General features: G+C 40.7%; 1 protein-coding gene across 1 annotated transcript; it reads left to right on the top strand.

The window, feature by feature from the left end:
* The first annotated feature begins 2,353 nt into the window (after positions 1 to 2,353).
* Positions 2,354 to 19,994, top strand: LOC311060904 (inhibitor of nuclear factor kappa-B kinase subunit alpha-like). The gene is made up of 22 exons (XM_084079298.1): positions 2,354 to 2,471; positions 3,043 to 3,159; positions 3,610 to 3,704; positions 6,770 to 6,887; positions 7,659 to 7,728; positions 7,827 to 7,915; positions 8,052 to 8,141; positions 8,219 to 8,343; positions 8,667 to 8,774; positions 8,984 to 9,119; positions 9,823 to 10,017; positions 10,416 to 10,518; positions 11,158 to 11,281; positions 12,643 to 12,794; positions 13,916 to 13,977; positions 15,039 to 15,148; positions 15,639 to 15,688; positions 15,841 to 15,946; positions 16,532 to 16,679; positions 17,029 to 17,165; positions 17,713 to 17,812; positions 18,578 to 19,994. The coding sequence occupies exons 2-22, from the start codon at positions 3,055 to 3,057 to the stop codon at positions 18,641 to 18,643; spliced, it is 2,289 nt and encodes a 762-aa protein (XP_083935424.1). The 5' UTR covers positions 2,354 to 2,471; positions 3,043 to 3,054; the 3' UTR covers positions 18,644 to 19,994.
* Positions 19,995 to 21,746: the final 1,752 nt, after the last annotated feature.

The raw sequence follows: 21,746 nt of genomic DNA, 5'->3' as shown, positions 1-21,746 counted from the left end.
GCATAGAAGATGAAAATTAAAGTGTTTTGAAAGTTTGACTGTGTCTTGGTCTCTAGAAGGTAAATCCATATGCATGAAACACATTCGACGTGTGTGTGTGTGTGTGTGTGTGTGTGTGTGTGTGTGTGTGTGTGTGTGTGTGTGTGTGTGTGTGTGTGTGTGTGTGTGTGTGTGTGTGTGTGTGTGTGTGTGTGTGTGTGTGTGTGCGCGTGTGTGTGCGTGTGTGTGTGTGTGTGTGTGTGTGTGTGTGTGTGTGTGTGTGTGTGTACATTTATGCTACACACATTTCGAAACCATTGGTGACCAATGATTTTGAAATGTTTGCGACAAAGAATTTTCAACTGAGCTTCATATTAAGACATTTCTTAAGTTTGTAGCCTCCAATTTGTTTGCTTTAGTTAAAATTACTCAGAGCCATGGGCTGTGCTAATGATTGAACTTCAGATATGCCTATGTTGTAAACCAGGGGTCTTCGTTTTTCTGGCCCCTTAGCTGAGAGAGATGAAGCAGGGACCCCTAATACATGAAATTGTGTTGCAGATTTAAACTTTTCATAATTTCATAGATGGCTTCATCATAGACTTGACACAAGTTGAGCGCACTATCAGTGTTGTGTAAAGGGTTGGGTTCCCAAACTTTTCAGGACGAGTCCCCCCAAAACACTGTGGGTTTCCCCCCAAAACCACAGTGATGTCATTGTAGTTTTTCTTGGGAATTTCCCCTGATTGTAGGTCCACCGCTATGAATGCAAAACGATAACTACTCTCAACTCTGAGATTAATTAAGCCTTAGAATTACTGTGGAAAGAAAAGAGCCTTTAGTACACATGTGGATATAAGAATTATTGTGGAAAAGAGCCTTTAATTACGCAGTTCAACAATGTGCCTCCATGTTTTACATGTGCATTTCTGGGAGATTTCTTTTAAATAAAAAAGTAAATACCTTAATTGACAAACTATATTTATATCCCTGAAAGATGCAATCGCATTTTTAAATATATTTCATATGAAACCATGGCAGGAGATCAGTATAAACATACATGGCTAGAAGACAGTCTTATCATATTACAATTAGCTCCTCAAAAGCCTGAACTGTAGGTGGTGTTGGATGTGGAGAGTGTTGGGGAGCTGGTGGACTGTGGAATGAAAGGTGGTTTAAATCAATTCAATTGCTTAGTTCGATGTACTGTTGCAACCCTATGATGAACCACAACAACCCTGCACAGCATCTTACCTTTGTCATTTTGGCAGGTGTGGAGCTGGCCTTTAGCAAGGTGGGAGTGGCTACAGCCGCCCCTTGGCTAGGGTCAGTCTTGTAGTGCCGAAGCGCATCTCCTCTTCCTTTTGCTTGATCTTCTTCGGTTGCTATTAAAAAGAACACACTTTTTTTTTTAAATGAGATGAGACTTTAATAGACTTGATTTTTAGTCCAGTGTAGTTTACCCTCTCCATCTTTTCCAGCTCTTTCTCTGTCTGGTTGTTCCACTGCTTTTCATGTACTCGATAAACTGCTGCACGTTGACTAAGAATTCCCTGTTGTGCTCCTGTTGCCATGCCTCAACCTGAGCCTTGAGGGTCTTCGCTAGCTGGAGATGAAACAGGACATTGTTGATGCCAAACAGGGTCAATTTTTTAACACCACCACCAATGCATCATGTACTAAAAGTACTGATGTACTGTCTGATCACACCTTGCCTATTAACTACTTAAGCCCTATATACTTAGTTTTAAGACAAAATGGCCAATCTACACGCTCACAATAGGTCACATGAGCTTGTAGTTCTGCCATTGTTTAAATACAAATACATGTCATCTATATGCTCTAAATAGGGATGCCAGGGTTAAGGTGGTTAAACAAGTTTGCTGTTGATGACTATATGCACTGGCCTGTTGAACCAAGCTCATACAGTACATGCTTTAAACTTGTTTAAAGAGCACCACAGCTGTCCAGTGTTATTATACCAGTGTGACTAATACCAACCATACAGTAAGCAGTAGCTTCCCAAACCTTCAGTTTGTTGTGGGAGATGCAAGGAGAGTTTTCTTCTAGGCATAGCCGATACATGCCAATTGCAATTAGTTCAAATAGAGAAGGCATGTAGAGTTGGATGTTCTGAGCCTGTTGATGACAGCAGCCTAGTTGGTTGTTAAATAACTTCCATAGCTCACGTGGTATGTTTATGTTTTCGTCAACTTTGTCATCGAGGTAGTAGTAGCAGGCAGCAGTAGTAGTAGTAGTAGTAGTAGTAGTAGTTATGTAGGACTCATCCATGACAGAAACAGGTTCAAGCCAAAAGGTGACGTCATACTGAACACGCCCCCGCTTTGCTTCTTAAGAAACACAGCCGGGGTTTCTGGTGACGTCACTACTAGGAAAGTACACATTCTTATGGCGCTGCATTGAGCTGAAAACAACAAGATAATCATCATTTCCGTGTGAAATTTATCAATGACACTTTAGTAGAACCACAGGTAGGAGTCATGACGCATTCTACTCGTAGTTTAACTTGAATATTGGTGTTGTTTGTGGCACGTCGTTCTAGAAACGCGTGTTTGTTTTCATGCTAGGAAGCTACGCCACCGTCTACGTGCTGCGATGCAACTTGCTATTGAACACCAACTACGCTAATGCTAACTGGTAGCTATAAACTCACGATGGCCATTAGATACATAATATAATATAATATTCCTAACTGTGTATTACTTACTGTTCATAATGTTAATAGACATCTCTCCCGAACCTCAAAAATGACATCGCAAAACGTCAATCTAACAACGTAGTAGATTTGCGTAGATCGACTGTCTAGCTTTTCCAGGATGTATTCTGTGTCTTGAGTTGTGATGAATTTATTTCTCCACTGATGTTGGTGTATTTTGTTGTTAATTGTCAGGTTACCAACGTCAATATCAACTTGACATTGATCATCAAGCTATAATTGGACCCGCAACAACACAACGAACGCTTTATATGCACGTGCCTCTGCTGAGGTTATCTGCCAATTACACGTTTCCATGATGTCATGTGTTTGTGTTGTATTTACAGAATTGTTTTACAATGGAGAAGCCTCCCTTCAGACAAAACCAAAACTGCGGACCCTGGGACTTTAAAGAGAGGCTGGGCATGGGCGGGTTTGCCCATGTGTACCTTTATCAACACCATGTAAGCACTGAATGACACTATTTCACCAAACCATTTACATCGTAGACTGGTAGAAATGCCACCACTATCTATATAAATGACTCATGTTATGTTAATAACATGACATGTATCCCTTCTTGTCACCTTTTTTAATGGCTGCATGATCTATCTACGCAGATCTAAGTTGGTTACTTGTTTGTTGTGTTATTTAGATTTGTCTTTACTTTACCACAACTGCTCTCAGCATTAGCATATTTAGATAGCATGTTGTTTAGACAGATGCTTGCTAGGTTTGTTGTTTATCTTGTATTCTTTGAAGCACTATTGCATTGTACTTAATGTGACCACTTAGCCTGTCATTTGTTGACTAGAGTTCATGCCATTTATTCAGATGTTGCACTTGTATCCCGCTCTGGTAACAGTATCTGCAAAATGCCTATTGGAATGTTGTTGTTTTTTTGTCATTTCTAGGAGACAAATGAAAAAATAGCTGTGAAAATGTGCCGTTTGGAGTTGACACCCAGAAATAAGGACAGATGGAGTCGAGAGATCCAGATCATGAAAAAGTTTGTACTTGTTTATTGTTCCCTGTTCAAAGTCTTTGTTACAGTATCAGTGCCAGGGTGAAGGCAACTGGAGATATTATGTGTCTGTCAGTCTATCCACGGCTTATCTTACAAACTACCGGACCAATCACAGCCAAAATGTCTTGTTCATACTGCCAGTATGACAAGGACGTCACAGCCAAAATGTCTTGTTCATACTGCCAGTATGACAAAGAAGTCAATCTTTTTCACTTATTTTTAAAAGTTTTGTGAATTAATGGTAAATGGTGCATTTATATAGCGCTTCTATCCGAAGCGCTTTACATTGATTGTGCCATTAACCCATTCACACACCGATGGAGGAGGAAACCATGCAAGGCACCAACCTGCTCATCGGGAGCAATTAGGGGTTCAGCGTCTTGCTCAAGGACACTTCGACACTAACTCTGGGGGAGCGCCCCAGCCTGGGATCGAACTGGGAACCATGCGGTTTTCCAGTTCACTCTACCCAGCCACTGCCGCCCCCGAAAACTGAAAATCCCAAAATCTGTGTATCTGTCTGTGTGTCTCTGTCTCTCTGAGTCCCTTTCATTCCTGTATTATCGGCTTGACTGTCTGTCCCTTTATGCCCATATATGGAGATCCCTGATGTCATCAATATTTCATTAGTACTGATGTCATAGACTGGCCTCCAAGTGCTCTTACAACGTGTACAATGGGTAATGCATTACCGGAGGGGCATGCCTTCCCAACGGGCATCATCCTAGAGGAATTTAATTTACTGTATATGTTCTGTTTGTCAGTCAAGTGATGATAATGGAAACACTATAGTAATATTTGATTTGAAACCGAAAATAATAGGCAACATTAAGGATTCATGTCTGTCACTGTGTGATGTCACTCAACTTAAAGTTGGCACAAATCTTCAGGGCCTAAGATGCTTGCAACCAAAGATTCTGCCACGTTTATGCTACGACAATAACGACATTGAAACTTTGTCTGGGATGGCACCAAGGTGGCCAATATTGTACAGTGTGTGACTGTGTGTGGTCACCTTTAGATATAAGTGGCAGAACTTCCTCATCTAGGAATTGACCATCCTGCTGTGTGTACAGAGCATGCTTATTTGTACATGAGTAATCACCATGAACATCATCCAGACAGTGCATAACTCATTTGGCTTCTTCGGTTTAGTGTCCCTGAGCTCTGGAACAACATGTATAGGTAAATACCTATTATGCTGAAAGAAGGGTTTAGTTTAGAAGGTATGTGGGGGAAAAAAATGAATAATGTAAATGTGTGGGTGATGACTAAGCAGACGGTAGCAATACTGTATACCAGGGGTCTTCAACGGGGGTCCTCAGAGTTACTACATGGGGTCCACCAAATCTTTGTGTGATATATTTTTATTTACCTTAACCACTTTTCTGAGGAGAACTTTAGCCGATCTACAAGCTCACTGTGTGCTTGTAGATCTGCTATTTTTTTGGCAAAGAGGTATAGGTGTAGAGGGGGAAAAAAGAGCTGACCAAGTAAACAAAAAATGTATAATCTGACTCACAAGTATATGCAATACAGAGGGGGACCCTTGGGTCCCATCTCTCTGGTCCCTGTTTCATCTCTCAGCTAGGGGGTCCTTGGCCTGAAAATGTTGAAGACCCCTGCTGTATACTATACTGTATACTAATCTCAAAATGTTTTAGTGAGAAGTTTCCAGCTGAGCAACATGATATGGTAATGCTATACAGTTGTGGGAAATGGCAACCTTGACATTTAATGTATGGTTTCAGTGTTGCACTGTGAATATTTTCACACACTGTGCTATAGTGTATTGCTAGTAAACAGTTAATGTTATATATGCAGGGAATAGAGTTTGGACATGAGATTATGTATAATTTCACCAATGAGTCATATAAATGTATAGGAATTTGTGTATTGGCATTGATTCAGAAATTGGCAACTTGTTCAGTTTCACAGTGCAAGGACAACAGTCTCTTATAACGTACAATATGCTATGAACAGGTACAATGTATATAGCTTACACAGTCAACAAATTATAATTTTGTGCTTTAGTTTTGAGGAATGTAGCGCACTGGGTGGTTGAGGCTGTTGCAGGAATTTAAAAACTTTGAACCCGTCTTCCCTGTTTTGGGCATGTCTTTATATGGGAACATTTTCAAAATGTTTTCAATTTTACGAAAAGAGCTGAGCTCCAAGCTCACAACGCATTGCATTGTAGATTGGCCATTTTCGCTATTCATCATTGTACAACAAAGTATATACAGTGTAGGGCTTGATTGGTTAAAGCGCAGTGAAACTTTGGTAGAGGTTTGCGTTGTGTAGTTACCTTGTCATGATTGAACTACAGTAGGTCAATTGGTGAGATATCTTGCTCCAAATATTATAATCTCATTGACCTGATTCTGCCAATATATTTTGCATTACAAAACCTAGTACACACAAAGAAAAATGGCAACCTCATGTTGATTTAGCTATTTGTATTAGGAAGAAGACCCAGATTGGATCTGCGGATCTTGAAATAGTAAAATCAACAGGAAGTTGACATTAAAGAATGTGTTTTTATACAGTATTTTGGCAGAATCAGCTTTGCTTGTGTTCGTTTAAGTGACTTTGAGAGCTGTTTCACCATGCAGTGTAAGTCGATGAGGAGGCTATTTTTGGATTATCAATTTCTTGTCAAGAGTAATGGAGCAAGATATCTCGCCAATTGGACTAGTTGCATCATGACAAGGTAACTACACAGTACAAGGGCACGGTGGCGCTGTCGGTAGTGCTGTCAGGGGAAACTCCCCCCTGTGAGGTGATAAGAAGCGGCTTGCTAGCTCCTCATGCATTGAAGGAGGCATGAGCTCAGTTCTGGGCTCACCCTAGGCTGGCAGAGGGAGAGTAGCGCCCAGGATTACATAGGCAATTGGCACTGGGTGAAAAAAATGTGTTACAAAAATCGTGGGATAAAAAAGGTAACTACAACCCAAACCTCTATCAAGTATCATTGCGCTTTAATAAGCAATAGTGCATTTGTCTACAACTGTATAACAAGTGTTGTGGTGATGCTTCCCCTTCAGGTTGAATAATATCAACGTAGTGACAGCCAGAGATGTGCCAGAGGAGATGAAGCACATAGCCTTAAATGATCTTCCACTGCTGGCTATGGAATACTGTTCCAAGGGAGACCTCAGAAAGGTATTGTTTCTCAATCTGTGGACCAGGAACTGATCAAAAGAGCAAATTTGCCTTTAAGTTACTACTTTCACAATCAATGCAGAATACTGGTCCCTGTGTGAAACCTGTTGACAACCACATACCACACGTTGGGAGTAGCATTTATGTTCCATTTGTCATTGGTCTCGTTGTGGTCATAAAGACTTCTAAAACCCTTAGTTTTCACACTACCCTGTGTGTAGTGTGCTGTTACATTGTAACATTGGAATTCTGAAAAGTGAGTACTGTACCTAAGTTAATTGTGAACCAAGGGTGAAATAAAACTAGTGTGAAATGTGATATACACTAAACCAGGGCTGTTATAACGTCGGGGTTAAAGTCGGCTTGGTCTAACATGTTCAAGTTTGAGAAGCCTGTAAAGATCTAACTTGCATGTGCAGGACAAATGTGCATAAAGTATGTAATACTGTATATGATATGAGCATAACTAGCCTGGCATGGTCAGACTAATATCACTGCCTAGATACTAGTCTGGATTCTGTGTGGAACGTGCATTTCCAAGGGGCAGATAAAAAAAATAAAAAAAAATCACTGGCAGATTTGTCTGGTTTCCAGGCTAGAGCATAACGGGCTCTGTGAAATTAGAAATGTCCACATAGTATGTCGGAGACAATTATTTTTCAACAATACAATGGGGAATACAGTAGGCCTACTTCAGTTTGACTTCAGGTTTTCAAATGTAACATGGCATATTCTACTCTTGAAATGTGTTATGTCTGTTTTTCCCAACAGGTGCTTAGCAAACCAGAAAACTGTTGTGGACTGAAAGAGAGTGAAGTGCTCTCACTTCTTAACGATGTCGGTATGTACATCACTTACTATGATGATCGCTTACTACAATGTTCCTCTGTGTCTTTCGTTTGTGTCATTAAAGCAATACAAATGGATTTTGTGTTCTAGGATCCGGCATCCAGTATTTGCACGAAAACAAGATCATCCACAGAGATCTTAAACCTGAAAACATAGTGCTACAAGATGTCAATGGAAAGGTTAAAGCAGCATTTGCTTGTTTTGTTTGCATACCTATTCTGGGTTGTTTGTGTGTGTGTGTGTGTGTGTGTGTGTGTGTGTGTTGGGGTTAAGTGCTGTCCTGACTGTAAAACCATACTGTGTTTCTTTGATCAGCTTGTTCACAAAATCATTGACCTGGGTTACGCTAAAGACTTGGACCAAGGCAGTCTGTGTACCTCCTTTGTCGGCACACTTCAATACTTGGTAAGCACATTCACAATTGTGTTATAAAAAAAAATATCATTGAACATCGACAATTTAATGCACCGTTTCTTTGCCAGGCACCAGAGCTGTTTGAGAATAAGCCATATACAGTTACTGTGGACTACTGGAGTTTTGGCACTATGATATTTGAATGCAGCTGTGGTTTTCGGCCCTTCCTTCACAACCTGCAGCCAGTCCAGTGGTAGGTGGAGATGAGTAGAATACAGTGTCATTTTAAACGTATTGACTTGAGGAAATCTTTATTTCAGCAGACATTGGTGAGATAGCATATTTGATAATATCGTTAACTGAGAAATTACTCGCTGGCATTTTTGATGATGTTCGTGGAAATCAAACAGTAATAGCTGGCATGAAGTGCCTCTTACAGTGCAATTACAGACCAAATTTAAAATACGTTCTCAAAACAGAAACCTTTGAAGCATCATCAAAGCTTTAAAAAAAAATCATTTGAATTAATCAACATACAATTGAGTCCATTAACCCCCTTTTTCTTTGTGTACACAGGGCCAGCAAAGTGCGTCATAAAGGTCCAAAAGACATAATGGCAGTGGAGGAACTGAATGGAGATGTAAAATTCTACACACATCTGCCATACCCCAACAACCTTAGCAGGTTAGAATCACATCACAACTACCAGTTCCATGTCTCATGATCTAGCAAACATTTTCGACACGTAGCGCTTGTAAATATTATGTGAAATTATTGTTGCTTCTGTGCTGTGAGACAATTTATCTGATACTTAAAAATTGCGAGATTTTATAGGTGGTTTGTGCAGTCACCAACTCTCTGACAAAACGTACATTTGTATTCCCAATATATAGGACAATGTTGGATCCAATGGCAGCTCTACTGCAGCTGATGCTGAAATGGGATCCTGTCCAGAGAGGAGGCAAAGTCAACCCTGACAACAAGAAACCACAGTGCTTTGAAGTGTTGGAGCAGATATTAAGTATGAAGGTCAGTCCCCCCTGAGCTCCCATATATTACGTATGAAGGTCAGTCCCCCCTGAGCTCCCAGATATCCTTTTTTCTTAAGAGTTTGATTATGCAATGCTACATAACTGTGTGTGTGTGTGTGTGTGTGTGTGTGTGTGTGTGTGTGTGTGTACGCTACTTTCAGAATAGTGGACTTTTAGGCAAACACACTACGGTAAAAGCATGTTAACACATTCACTTCCAGGGGTTTTCTAAAACAGGCTGTAGCTTCTGCCAGCATTTTTAAGCATTCTGACTAATCTTTCAAGAACCACAGAATATGTATCTCCAGTATGATCGATCCCCCGATGGTTGCTAATCACGGAGGGTTTCACTGTGCTTCCGCGAAGAAAAAAAAATACATAGTAAAACACAGGATCCGAGATACAGAATATTTCCCAAATACTTTAACCAGGAAGTGAATGGAGCAGTAAATCTTTGGATCACGTTATCTCCTGGTTCTGTGTGAAAAAAGAAAAAAAGAAATGACGGAGATCACCGTCAATGGCGGTGAACGGGTGGATTTTAAATGACGGAGATCTCTGTCAATGGCAGGGAATGTGTTAATAGTCGTAAAATGATGTTTACTGCCTGACAAGGGTAAATGTAATAGTAATTAAAACATTATGTTATCAGATAATGTGATGTCATTCCGTTTGAAAAGTGTTCCGTCTTCCGCCACCAGATCGTGCACATCCTGAACATGACCACGGCCCAAGTCCACTCTTTCCAGTTGGCCCCAGAGGAAAGCCTCCACAGCCTGCAGAGGCGCATTGAGGCCGAAACCAATATAGAGGTGGTCAACCAGGAGCTGCTGCAGGAGACAGGGGTGTCACTGGACCCCAGGAAGGCTGCTGCGCAGTGTGTCCTTGACGGGGTGGTAAGAAATTGCCCCTGGTTTGCATGTTTAATAGTATGCTGTTGATTGTGCATAATAGCTTGTTGCGCTGGCCAGATCTATGTGCATTTAATTAACCCTGTTGTTTCCATCTTTGCTGTTAAAGGAATTTAGCAAAGATTAATCAAGAGTGTTACTGAGAGATATGTTAAGATGGCACGATTAAATAAGAAAAGCTCAAGACATTGACCTCTGAACTTTCCTCCTAAACTCTTAAAGAAAGTGTTGTGAAGAACCCCTGGTCAACAAGCCAGTTTACACATGACAATATTTATCTTGCCGTTTCTTTAAGCTTTTCACTATATCACAAAAGAAACAGTGTAACTGTGTAGAGGTTAGCAGAGCATTCACTTTGTTTTATTTGTTTTTAACTTGTACAGAGAGGTTGGGACAGCTACATCGTATACCTTTTTGACAAAAGCCTCACCCAGTACTCTGGCCCTTTTAGTGCAAGACAGCTGCCTGATAAAGTCAACACTATTGGTGAGTATTGAGTTGAAGAAGAATCAGACTTTAAAGACATAACTCATGCTTTTTGGCTCCGCCAGGCCAAAGGAGTGGCCGAGACTGTTTTGTCCCCCGCGTGTCCGTCCGTCCGTCTGTGAACAGCTAATCTCCGCCACCGTTGGCCTGATCGACGTGAGACTGTGCACACACTCCCTGGATGCCAGAGCAGAACCTCTGCCCCACATGTTTCACTTCACCCTTTTATAGCGCCACCAGGAGGCCGATTGACACCTAAAGTTAGCAGGAGTAGCTCGTTTTGAACAAAATGCCTCAAATCATGACCGCAGTGTCCGACTGCTGTGAAAGTTTGCATGCACACTCCTACTTGCTTGATGAAGACATGCCACCATATATCTTTTGTAATTAGCCTAATGCTGGTGCTGTAACGGGTTGATTCCTCCCAGTCAGGTGAATTCACATAATCATGTGTCTTCTGCAGACCGGTCTGGCCCAAGCACTGGATGGGCATTTTGCAGAAACCAAAATGTGGAAGAGCCAATCAGCATCTGTCTGACCTGGCAGAGACCTGTGTCCGAGGACCACTTTTTCTAGTTAAGACATAAATCTTAATACACTGTGGCTTAATAACAATCTGGGGCTTTTCCAACATTACAGTGCAAGAGGCCAAGACCCAGCTGCCCCTGGTTGCACTAAAGAAGGTGTGGGGTGAAGCAGTAAGCTACATATGTGGTCTGAAGGAGGACTACAGCAGACTTTTCCAGGGCCAGAGGGCTGCCATGTAAGTTTACAAGATCTACATCAAAATGTAGGCCTCTCTACAGATAATAGTATCTCTTGGTGTTTGTATTAAACTTTTAATCTAACTAGGATACTAAATTGGCAGAGTTTACTGCATCAGTACCGTTCACTTATGTACTGTATGCTTTAAAAAATGCATAATATATAATATCAGTATTTGAAGATACAGTATGGATCACTTCTCAAGCCCACAAACCCAATGCAGTTACTCAACGCAGGTCACTGAGTTTACATTAAAATTAGGATTAATTTCCTCTTATCCTAAAGACTCTTACACCTGACCTGATTCTAGATTATCCCACTAAAAGCTCTAAATGATCAATTTAATTTATACTGCTTAGAAACTTGGTGAGCTTACATTTATAAAGAAATAAATGGCACATTCAGTTCTACTTTTATATAGACCAGCTGGATACTGGATCTGCCAAATAATGTCTGTGGAAAGAGAATGAACTCTTGGACTTCTCTCCCATATTACGTCATTTCAACACATACTGCAATGAAATGCATAAAGCAAACCCAGAGTCAAGATTTATTTGACTTGTAAATGTTCACAGTGCAATTTAAATGTCAGCGACACAAAGGTTTGTTCAGAACCAGAGGATAAGGGTAAAGAAACATTCTCATATTGACGATAAATGATCTTGGTGCAGTGGAGATGAAGTCATGATAAATCATATTTAACAATTTGTCATTTATTTGCCTTATTTCATGATGGTGATGACTGATTTTTGTGGGGTTTGTTTTGTTTCATTTCGGTTTCAGTTATTCTTGGAAAAATGACTGCATTCATGAGATACAGTGGGCCAAGGTGCTAGAAAACTGAAAAAGTATCTACCGCTAGTATAAGGCAGGGGTCTTCATCGTTTTTCAGGCCAAGGACCCTTTAGCTGAGAGAGAGAGAGACCCCCTACTACATATTGTATAACATTGTGTTGCAGATTAAACTTGTTCATAGATTTCATAAATAGCCTCATAGTGTTGGCACTATCATCAGTGTAAACTTGTTCTGTACTTGGGTCTGCTCATCTTTGAGTATGCTTGACTAGGGAAGGCATCAGTAGCCGAATCAGGGACGGGTCTGCTGCTTGTTTTCAATATAATATATAATATATAAATAATTATGTCTACCAATATCAGCTGTTATTTTTTATATTTACTGTAAATTAACCCAAATGTTGGTTACTTGCTCAGTTTTACTATACCAAGCTTAAAGAAGCCATATGCTTAATTTATACCCCGTCGTATGATGGTGTCGCTCGCCAAAAATAACAGATCTGCAAGATCACAACGGGTCACGTTTACTTATTGTCTTTCCGCTTTTTGCCCGTGTTTCTCCAGGCTAAGTCTGCTGCGCTACAACACCAACTTGACCAGATATAAGAACAGCATGTTTGGCTTCTCCCAGCAGCTGAAGGCCAAGCTGGACTTCTTCAAGAGCAGCATCCAGTACGACCTGGAGAAATACAGTGACCAGATGCACTATGGCATATGTGAGGAAATAACAGACATTTTGTCTTTAAATTTGTTTTTCTTTATTCCTCTCAGCACTTAGGGTTACAGAAAAGAACATTGCAGATTATATCTCTGCTGTCCAGCCCGAAACTGCTAACTCCAAAACGCTCATTGTTCAGGAAACGAAAAAACAAGATATACGTTTTTCAGAAAATGAAGAAAACCTTATATTTTTAAAACAAAGCAATACTACCTCGTCAAAGTTGGTATAGTGACTGTATATATTGTGAGATACTTGCATGTGTCATTATATTATCAACACTTTACCCAAATCGCGGGTAAATCAACACTTTACCCAGCGCGAGTGGAGTTAGAAGTTTCAGACGAGCAGAAATCAAGCTGAAATGGAGTTAGTGTCCAAACAACAGTAGCTCCACTCGCTGCTGAGAGGTTTCAAAAGGGTACAGATTCCCAAAAGCTAACAATGGATCTCCAAGCTCACAATGCATCACAACAACGTGTGAATTAATGCCCTGATGCTTCATGACACTTATTATATAGGCCTACAACAATAAACAGGACTTTAAATATTGCAATAACTTCTGCTAAGAGGTAGTAGAACACTAGCGCGACAGAAATGCTATGAACGTCTTTCTTCTTATCACAATGCTCTCCTCATTAAACACTTCATAGATTTTAGAAATATAATTACTTGTTTTCTTAACATTAGCGTCAGTGCTGTTTGATAAACAGGTACACTGCATAGTTTTAACAGACTACGGGGAGTCTGTTTACGTGTTGTTCCTCCTCGTTCGTCTGTTTACGTGTTGTTCCTCCTCGTTCACTGCGCACCGCGCACTGCTAATGCTGTGCTGTAGCACTGTGTAGAGGAGAGGGGGGAGTTGTTTGTTTTTGACGGACAGTTTGAGGATCCAATGGAGTTGGGAGTTTTCGTCTGAGGCGCTTTTTAATACTTTTCATTGGTTCAAATGTTTACATTTTTTACACAGATGTGAAGGGTGTAAAATAGCGTCGATTTATGAAAAAAAACTGAAAATGGAGTTAGCTGGTCCCGGCTGGACACCGACGATATATTATTTGATAAGTCATAATGAGGTTTGGGATAGATTGTATTATGATTTGTATGGATTGTCTACAGCCTCTGAGAAGATGTTGAAAGCGTGGCAGGAGAATGAAGAACGAGCTGCGGCCTTTGCACAGGTACTGTATCATTTACAAGTAACTCTTTGTCAAATGAAATGTGTGCCCATTGGCAAAATCAGTTAGCTAGAAACATTATTGCCTCGATGGAAAATAACGTTTCTGTATGTTAATATGTAATTAACAATGTTTTTTTGTAGTAACGTTCATGGTTTTGTATCACCATGTGAGCTAAATGTGCTTGTTAGAAAGCCAACAAGATTGTACAGTGACACTTTGGGTGTGTTCGTTCACAAAACAACACAACCAATTATATTTTGTCATAACTTCCTTGACTTCAGCTATGATGCTTAGACAAACCATCTCTTCAGCTAGTGTCAGGAGGGTGCTCTGAGCACTGCCGGAGAATTTGATTAGAAAACATTTGAGTAAACTGATAACCTCTGCACAAACTATCTGCCACTGTCTGGAGAGATGATGGTGATGAATTATTATTTCCTCTATCTTTGTCTTCGACAGGCCAGGAGGCAAAGACTATATTTTTGCTCCTGTTAGTCTGTTTTTGATTGATTGAATACTTTGTTAACAAGAGTAATAGTACATGTAGTAAAGTCAAAAGCTATGCTAAAAGGATAACACAAAAAGCCCCAGGGGCTTGTTTTCATTGTGTTCCATGTCTGTCTGTCTGTTTGTCTTTCTGTGAGCAGCTAATCTCAGTGAATCTGTACAAGCTAGGGCGTGCCTGAGAATGTGCTTCAAACTTTGCACACACTCAGTAGGCCAAGGAAGAACCTCCACCCCATTTTTTTTTTAAATCTGCGTCATGGTGGCGCTATAACAGGCTGCTTTACGTTTTGGCCTATAACTCTTAAACCATAGGTCTTACAATAAAAAAAAAAATCCTTGGATCATGACGCAACTTCACATATAGGTGCTGCTCATTTCTATTTGATCTAGCTTTGTCTTACATTTCAATATCATTTCAGGGTTCAGTGTTGTTGACACACTTTTATCTCATGAAAGTTGTAATGTTTTTTAAAAACATTCTTTTCTTGATTTGAATACCATTAGACTGGAACGTTGGGGTGAAATCTGTGTGTGATACTTTGTGTCGTCTGCAGGTGGCAGAGGTGAGCCATTTGGATGAGGAGATCATGGCTCTGCACTCAGAGATTGTTGAACTCCAGAGGAGCCCATATGCTCGACGCCAAGGAGACAAGATGGAGCTGCTGTGAGTATCAAGTAGCGACACCATATAAACCATGTACACCAGACCATACTTCTATATCTGTTGTTTATCTATGCATTCTGGAGAAACCACTTAAACCATATATCCTTAGTTGACCGGGGTCCACCGTGGCTCTATACTTGGCCCGCTCATTTTTTCCCTGTACATCAAATCTCTTTGCCGATCTTCAAGCTCACAGCACATCGCAGTGCAATGCGTTGTGCGCTGGTAGATCTGTTTTTTTCCGAATATTTGCCCCAGAATAGGGATGATAGGGTTCATGTCGTTACATTCTGTTATGTGGTCACGTCACAAAAGCTGTATTTCCCCATATTTTATAATGACCTTGTTTTTGTTTTAGGAGGGGGTGTAGTAATGTCTGCTTTTCTATTCACTCTAACAAGAAAAAGTGCAACTATAAATACATTTATTTCAGTTTTACTATGAACATTTTTGATTTAACATGTTGGTTAATGACATGATGTCATTGCAGAGAAGAGAAGGCCATTGAGCTGTACAAGCAACTGAAAATGAAATGCAAAAGTAAGTATTGTTTTGGAATAATGTTACTTAACATTTCTGAGCAGATTAAACGTTTCACCTAGGCTACTAGGCTTGAGAATCAAATTGACTCCATATTGCTCATAAGCAGTGCAGGCGTTCATTCGTGTTGTGCGCTGTACTTGCCCCCACAGTGCCCGAGCCGGACGTGAGCAGCGACAGCTCTGAAATGGTGAAGGCCATAATACAGACGGTCCAGAACCAGGACAAGGTCCTTAAAGACCTCTACACACACCTCAGGTAGGACTTAACCTTTTACAAGTCGTTGGACGTCCTTCTAAAAGTAGGATATTATCTAAAGTAACAAGTTTTTAAATGAATACATTTTTTTCTTTTTTTTAACCCATTTACACCTGAGGCCGATTCTAAAAACGCCTTCTAAATCCTGACCTAAGTTTTCTTAAAAACATCAAATATTTATTAAAAACGTACAAAAAATGCATGTTGCTATATACTGTACATGCAATAGTAACCCCAAAAGGGGTTCCCGTCCTGAAAGGTATAGTTAGAAAAAGGGGTTCCCGCCCAAAATGAGTTAATTGAGAAACATTTGCCCAAAAATAGGGATACAAGGGATAATTCATGTGGTTAAGCAATATGTCGCCCAAGCTAAATTTCTTTTCCCAAATACTCCAAAGTATTCCATGCCAACAAACCTTTGGGCAGCGCAAAGCTAACTAATTTTCATCCCCCCCTGACTGGACTGTATCATCAAACCATACTGACTTGACTGTATCATCAAAACCATAAATGCCAACCACTGGCTTTCCCCTGCCTCCTCGGCTGAGCCCCACTTCTCTCCTGTCTTTTTAACCCCCCTGACAGTAAGATCCTGCTCAGCAAACAGAAGATCATCGACCTGTTCCCTCGCATCGAGAAGACGTTGGAGAGCATCAAGGATGCTGATAACACGGTGATGCAAATGCAGATCAAGAGACAGAGAGAGTTCTGGCACTTGCTCAAGATAGCCTGCGTAAGTTGTCCCCAGCTTTGTTTATGCAGGCTAAATTAGATTTTATTTTCAGCATATCTCGTTTTAAGTGAAGATGGTAGAAAGTAGGGAGGGAGGGTGCGACATATGATATGAAATGCACTAAAATGACATCAGGGTAATTTGCATTTTAATTTGTCTTAAGAGGCTGCCATTATTGGCAACTGTCCATGTGGTCGCTGCCCATCTTGCCTCCCTTGTGTGGGGCAGGGTTTCCTCCCTAGCTGGCACTTGTCTAAATAAGCAGGAAATACACAAGGAGGCTGTCCAATGCATGCAGAGAGGATGTGTTTATAGTTTGCGTGTGTAACAATGTAATCTCTGTACCCAGGCCCAGAACTCATCGCGGAACTCGATCGCAGCCAGCCCAGAGACTTCCAACCCGTTGCAGGTTTCCCAGTGGTCCCAGTCTGCCCAGCCTGTCAGCTCCCCACACCCCCTTACTTCCCTGCCTGGACCCAACGACAGGTACATCATTTGAGTATTTTGTTGGCTTGTTGTTTGATATATTTTTTATTTCAGTGGCCCAAGAGAGCAGAAATCACACACAGTGAGGTGCAGGACAACACAGTATAGAGCACACTGAAACACTGCCACATTCATTTCCGTCATGGTGGTGTTGTGTTGCTGCATCCAAAATAACAACGGTTAGCAATGTGATATTTATGATCGTAATAACCTTTTAACAAGGAGACTCGCTGCCCCCTCAAGCCAGGTTGTAGTTTATGTCCCCTTTGTCTGCTAGTTCATTGTACTACATTGATTAGCTGTATCTTTTCTCATAAACATTATATTAAGCACATGAACTGTAGCGACCCATTCTGGGCATGGCATAATGGGTACACTTTTGGCAAAAATAGCTATAGGAGCATGTATAGACAGACACCTGGGGGTCGCCGGTCAGCTAAGTGTAAAAGAAATGAGTGTTTATTTCATGTGTCATATTGGTATATGTCTAATGTATGAGTGTAACTCCTTTGAGGTGGGCAAGCTGAGTGTTTTTCCTTCCTTCCAGTGACGCAGCCCCACGCCTGCTACAGGAGAACCAGAAGTACCTCAGTCAGTTGACCAGCCTGATGCAGGAAGCTGCTGATGAGCAAGCCAAAAGCATAGTGGTGAGATGATCACCTCTGATGTGATTTGTCCTCATTTCTTTTAAAATTTCTTTTTGTATTCTTGTTAAAACGGCAAAATCCGGGACTTATTTTAATGAATAAAACGTTATTTTAACCAATCTGTATGGTAGAGTATGTTAATACAATATACAGTAAATGTACAGTGGTTGGAGTTGGTCCCTCTACTCTTCCATTGAGACATTTAGACCCTGGTGTTGACAAGTAGCACTGGCTGACGCCCATAAGCACTTGATATAACTCCCCTGGCCAAGCAGGGATTTAATCTTGGAAGAGCGGTAGAATTTTTGGTCTCGCACATGAGACACAGGTTTTTGTTCTGGGTAGAAGAACTTACGGATTGCAGATTTAATTTTAAGGTTACGCCACCATTCCAAAGTTCAAATAATACATTTTGTATATTGAACAGAGTACTATGTTCTCTATAAGCTAATATAATGGGTGGCTTTAGTGCAACTTTGTGTGCTTTCAAGGTGTGTCTAATCACACTAGGTCAAAATGAAGACTTGAGTCAACTTTTATATCTTGTGTACAATTTTTGCCACGCAGACTAGTAAAACAATGGATGTGGCTTGATCATAATGTTTCAAAACGCTGTCGTGTCAGCAAAATGCCACAGGTTTGAACCCTGCTAAATGTGTCCCAACAGCCATATCAGATTGAAGTGAGGGTATGTTTTTAAACAAGTGACTTTAAGTGGGAACCATTTATACCACAGTTTTCCTCATTCTTGTAATTTCTTTTTAGGACCAAGACTGGAGCTGGACGAAATACGAAACTCTATCTAACAAATTGAAAAAGCGAAACGCCTAAGACCAGTTATTAAAAGCACCATCCAGCTCATCCCTGCCTGCGCTAACACTAAAGGACTGAACGCTGTTAATGAAACAGACGTCGGATGTCGATGTTGTACATTTATACCTGAACTATTCACTTCAACGGATTTCCTGAGCCTCTAAAAACAAAACAAAACACAAGGCAGATGAATACATGCGCTCCATGGTGTCCACCCACTCCCTTTGTCCGTCACTTGGTGGAAAGTTTGATAGATGATTATTATCGTTTTTATACGTGGAAAAGGGTAATCCCCGTGTGTACATTCCCTTCACAACAAGTGTCACACATCTCACCACATGGATGCATTTCCTTAGCATGATTCATGTTCTTGATAATTTTGCAAAGCCAAGCGGACTGTAGCATCGAAAAAAAAAAAGCTGAATTCAGGGTTAAGATGTGTATTTGACAGAGTGTGGATGTTGCACCCTGGCCAACGGGTACAACTTGCAATGTAAATGCAGCAAAAACAAAGGAAGTGTTTTGGGGTGGGATGGGGGCTGTTTAATTAAGCAAATGGCACTTTGATACTCCCATGTATCCTTTGAAATCGGATGTTCCAAATGAAACCCTGTAAAAAATCCATATCAGGCTGTTTCCCAATCATGAACAAGACAGACACTGTTAACTTATCGCTCACTATCAAGTTGATATATTTTACTATACGCCCGTGGATTCTAAGGGTATAAATTATGTCTTTCTTTTTTTAATGCAAAGTGTTAAATATCCTAGGCAGAGGCCTTTGTCGTGATTTACACGACAAAAGTGGCTGGCCATTATCTGTTTATATAATGTCTATACTGTACATCTGTGTTTCTAAATGTCGAGCAGACAGGGCGGGTCGTGTCAGTGACCTCGTTAATGTGCACATTTCTTCTCCACTGGATGGTTTTTATGAATGGACGTTTGCCAAGGCTCCGCCCCCCGCGGAACTTCTCGCTCAATGATGATCTTTGTTCTTTGATTTACAATGACAGTCTTTGAGATGAGATACTCTGGGCAAAGCCACGATGGCAAATCATTGAATGTACTACGCTTACACTCTCAAAAGTGTAAACCAGGCCGCCGTGTGTAACAAACAGAAGTGGTTACTTTGTGCCAAGAGAGAAATCTGCCTTCCGAGGTATATTTATGAAGGTCAAGTGCAATGGAGAGATTATTTTTTTGTATTTAAGTGTCATGCTAACATGTCCGTTTTCTTTCCATTTTGAGTGTTTGTTTTCCATCTGATGGTCTGAGCCTGTCTAAATGTTTACTTTTTAGTAATTGCATTGTAGAGAGATCAGATGTTTGCCTGGTATTACAATAAAAAACGACTTTGGCATGATTACCATGTGTGCTTGGTTTAGCCCTTGGTTTAAAAGCTCACACTGTATGTGAATGTGCCACCCACCAGATGAATTGTAGCACACAAAGTTCACTTTCTATGTTCTGTCTGTCTGGCTAGTGAGGCAAAGCTGTGATTACAATACGTGTCATACAAGCGCCAGTCACCATTGTACTACACTGTGCGAGTATCTCAAATGGAACAGTTTGGTTTACAGTGTGGCTTGTAGTTCTCTTCACTAGTGAAAGGAAAAGCTGGAAACAATCAACATAATATGGGTCAGCTGCGTTCCTAATGTTAAATCCAGAGCGATGCAGTCGCTCACTAGTCAGTGATTAATTATGAGTCACTGATGTAAGCGGCATTATGTTTGTCTGTGAACCCCCTTCCTTCCCATGACAAGTTTTATTTTCTTGTTTCTGTTGAAGGCAGCTGGACTTGTGAATTTTTGTCCTTACTTGCAGCATTACAGCAGGTGTCAGGAAATGATTTAAGTTGGGAGTGTTTGAGTGCCTGAAAAATTGTGCCAGCAATGTCACATAGTAACTTCAGTTCAGTCAGTCTGGGTTTTGTTTGAGGGATTCAGAAGTGTGTGTGTGTGTGTGTGTGTGTGTGTGTGTGTTTGTGAACCATTGGGAAGTTATAATCGGAGGTATCGTGGTGGAGCAGTGAACTGAAAGTAGACTCAATGTACTGTCACAAATGACTGACTTTCAACTGAAAAATGTTGGTTTGCAAAGGTTTTCATGATAAACCAGAAAGAGGAAGGAAAGCATTAAGTTGTTTATGTACTGAATGTGCGGAACACACTGTATTATAATCATATATCACTCCTTTGGCGATCAGGACAAATTCAGCACTAGTTGGCATTGTTTATAGCAAATTACGGGGCATGCATTAGTGCCCGAAAGAAGTTAAATATAAACCAGTAGTAAGAGACTACAGTCTACTCTAGATCTGCAGTTTTTCTTTTTTTACAAGACCATATGTGTTAATGGAAAGTCTATTAGTTTCTCTGTGAACTATAGTGAAACATGTGGAGCTAAAGAAGGTACTTGGTTTGTGTATTTAAAAATCTATTTTGATCACTGACATTGTTCACCCCCCCCCCCCTCCCCTTTGAAGAAATGTATCACCACAGTTGTGAGTTGAGTGAAGTCCAAAGAGTGGAACAAGCAGAAACAAAGCTGTCTTGTAGAACAATCCATGTGATTAAAACCATGCTTGTTTTAATAGCTGTGTGGTTTGTGAATCAGACTGAATCAGCCAGCTCTTTCCCAGTGAGATCCCAGCCCCCTGCTTGGGGCCTGCATTCCTCAAGGCTTGAACTCCCTTGATAGAAGTTTATTCTACACTGTTTCCTCACACAAATCAGATTTTCTGACCAATTGTGGATATGGTCATCACTGTCAAACATCTGACTCGGATAATTCCAGTTTTGAACGTAGCTGAAATGGATTGATGTCTGGAAAGTTAAATATATATATTTTTTTAGCTCAAATGGGGGAAAGTTTGACCAAAGTCAAGGTTCCTGCTATCTTGTTCATTTTGTCCTTTGGCCTCCGGATTTAAGCGCAGGCCATGTGATATCAATCTTTACATCTTTGTCTCAAATGTAATGGGATGTGATCTTCCCCTCTTGCAGCAATATCTGAAACGAGGTCTGTGTTTCTAGCTATAAAACCTAATTAAACAATGTTAATGAGTCCTAAGCAGATACAGAAGATAATGATAGGGCCTCACTGGGAGTCAGTG

Source organism: Gymnoscopelus microlampas (genome assembly GCF_963454915.1).
Source record: "Gymnoscopelus microlampas genome assembly, chromosome: 14".
In the NCBI taxonomy this organism is placed as follows: Eukaryota; Metazoa; Chordata; class Actinopteri; order Myctophiformes; family Myctophidae; genus Gymnoscopelus; species Gymnoscopelus microlampas.
This window is presented reverse-complemented; position numbering and strand designations above follow the sequence as displayed.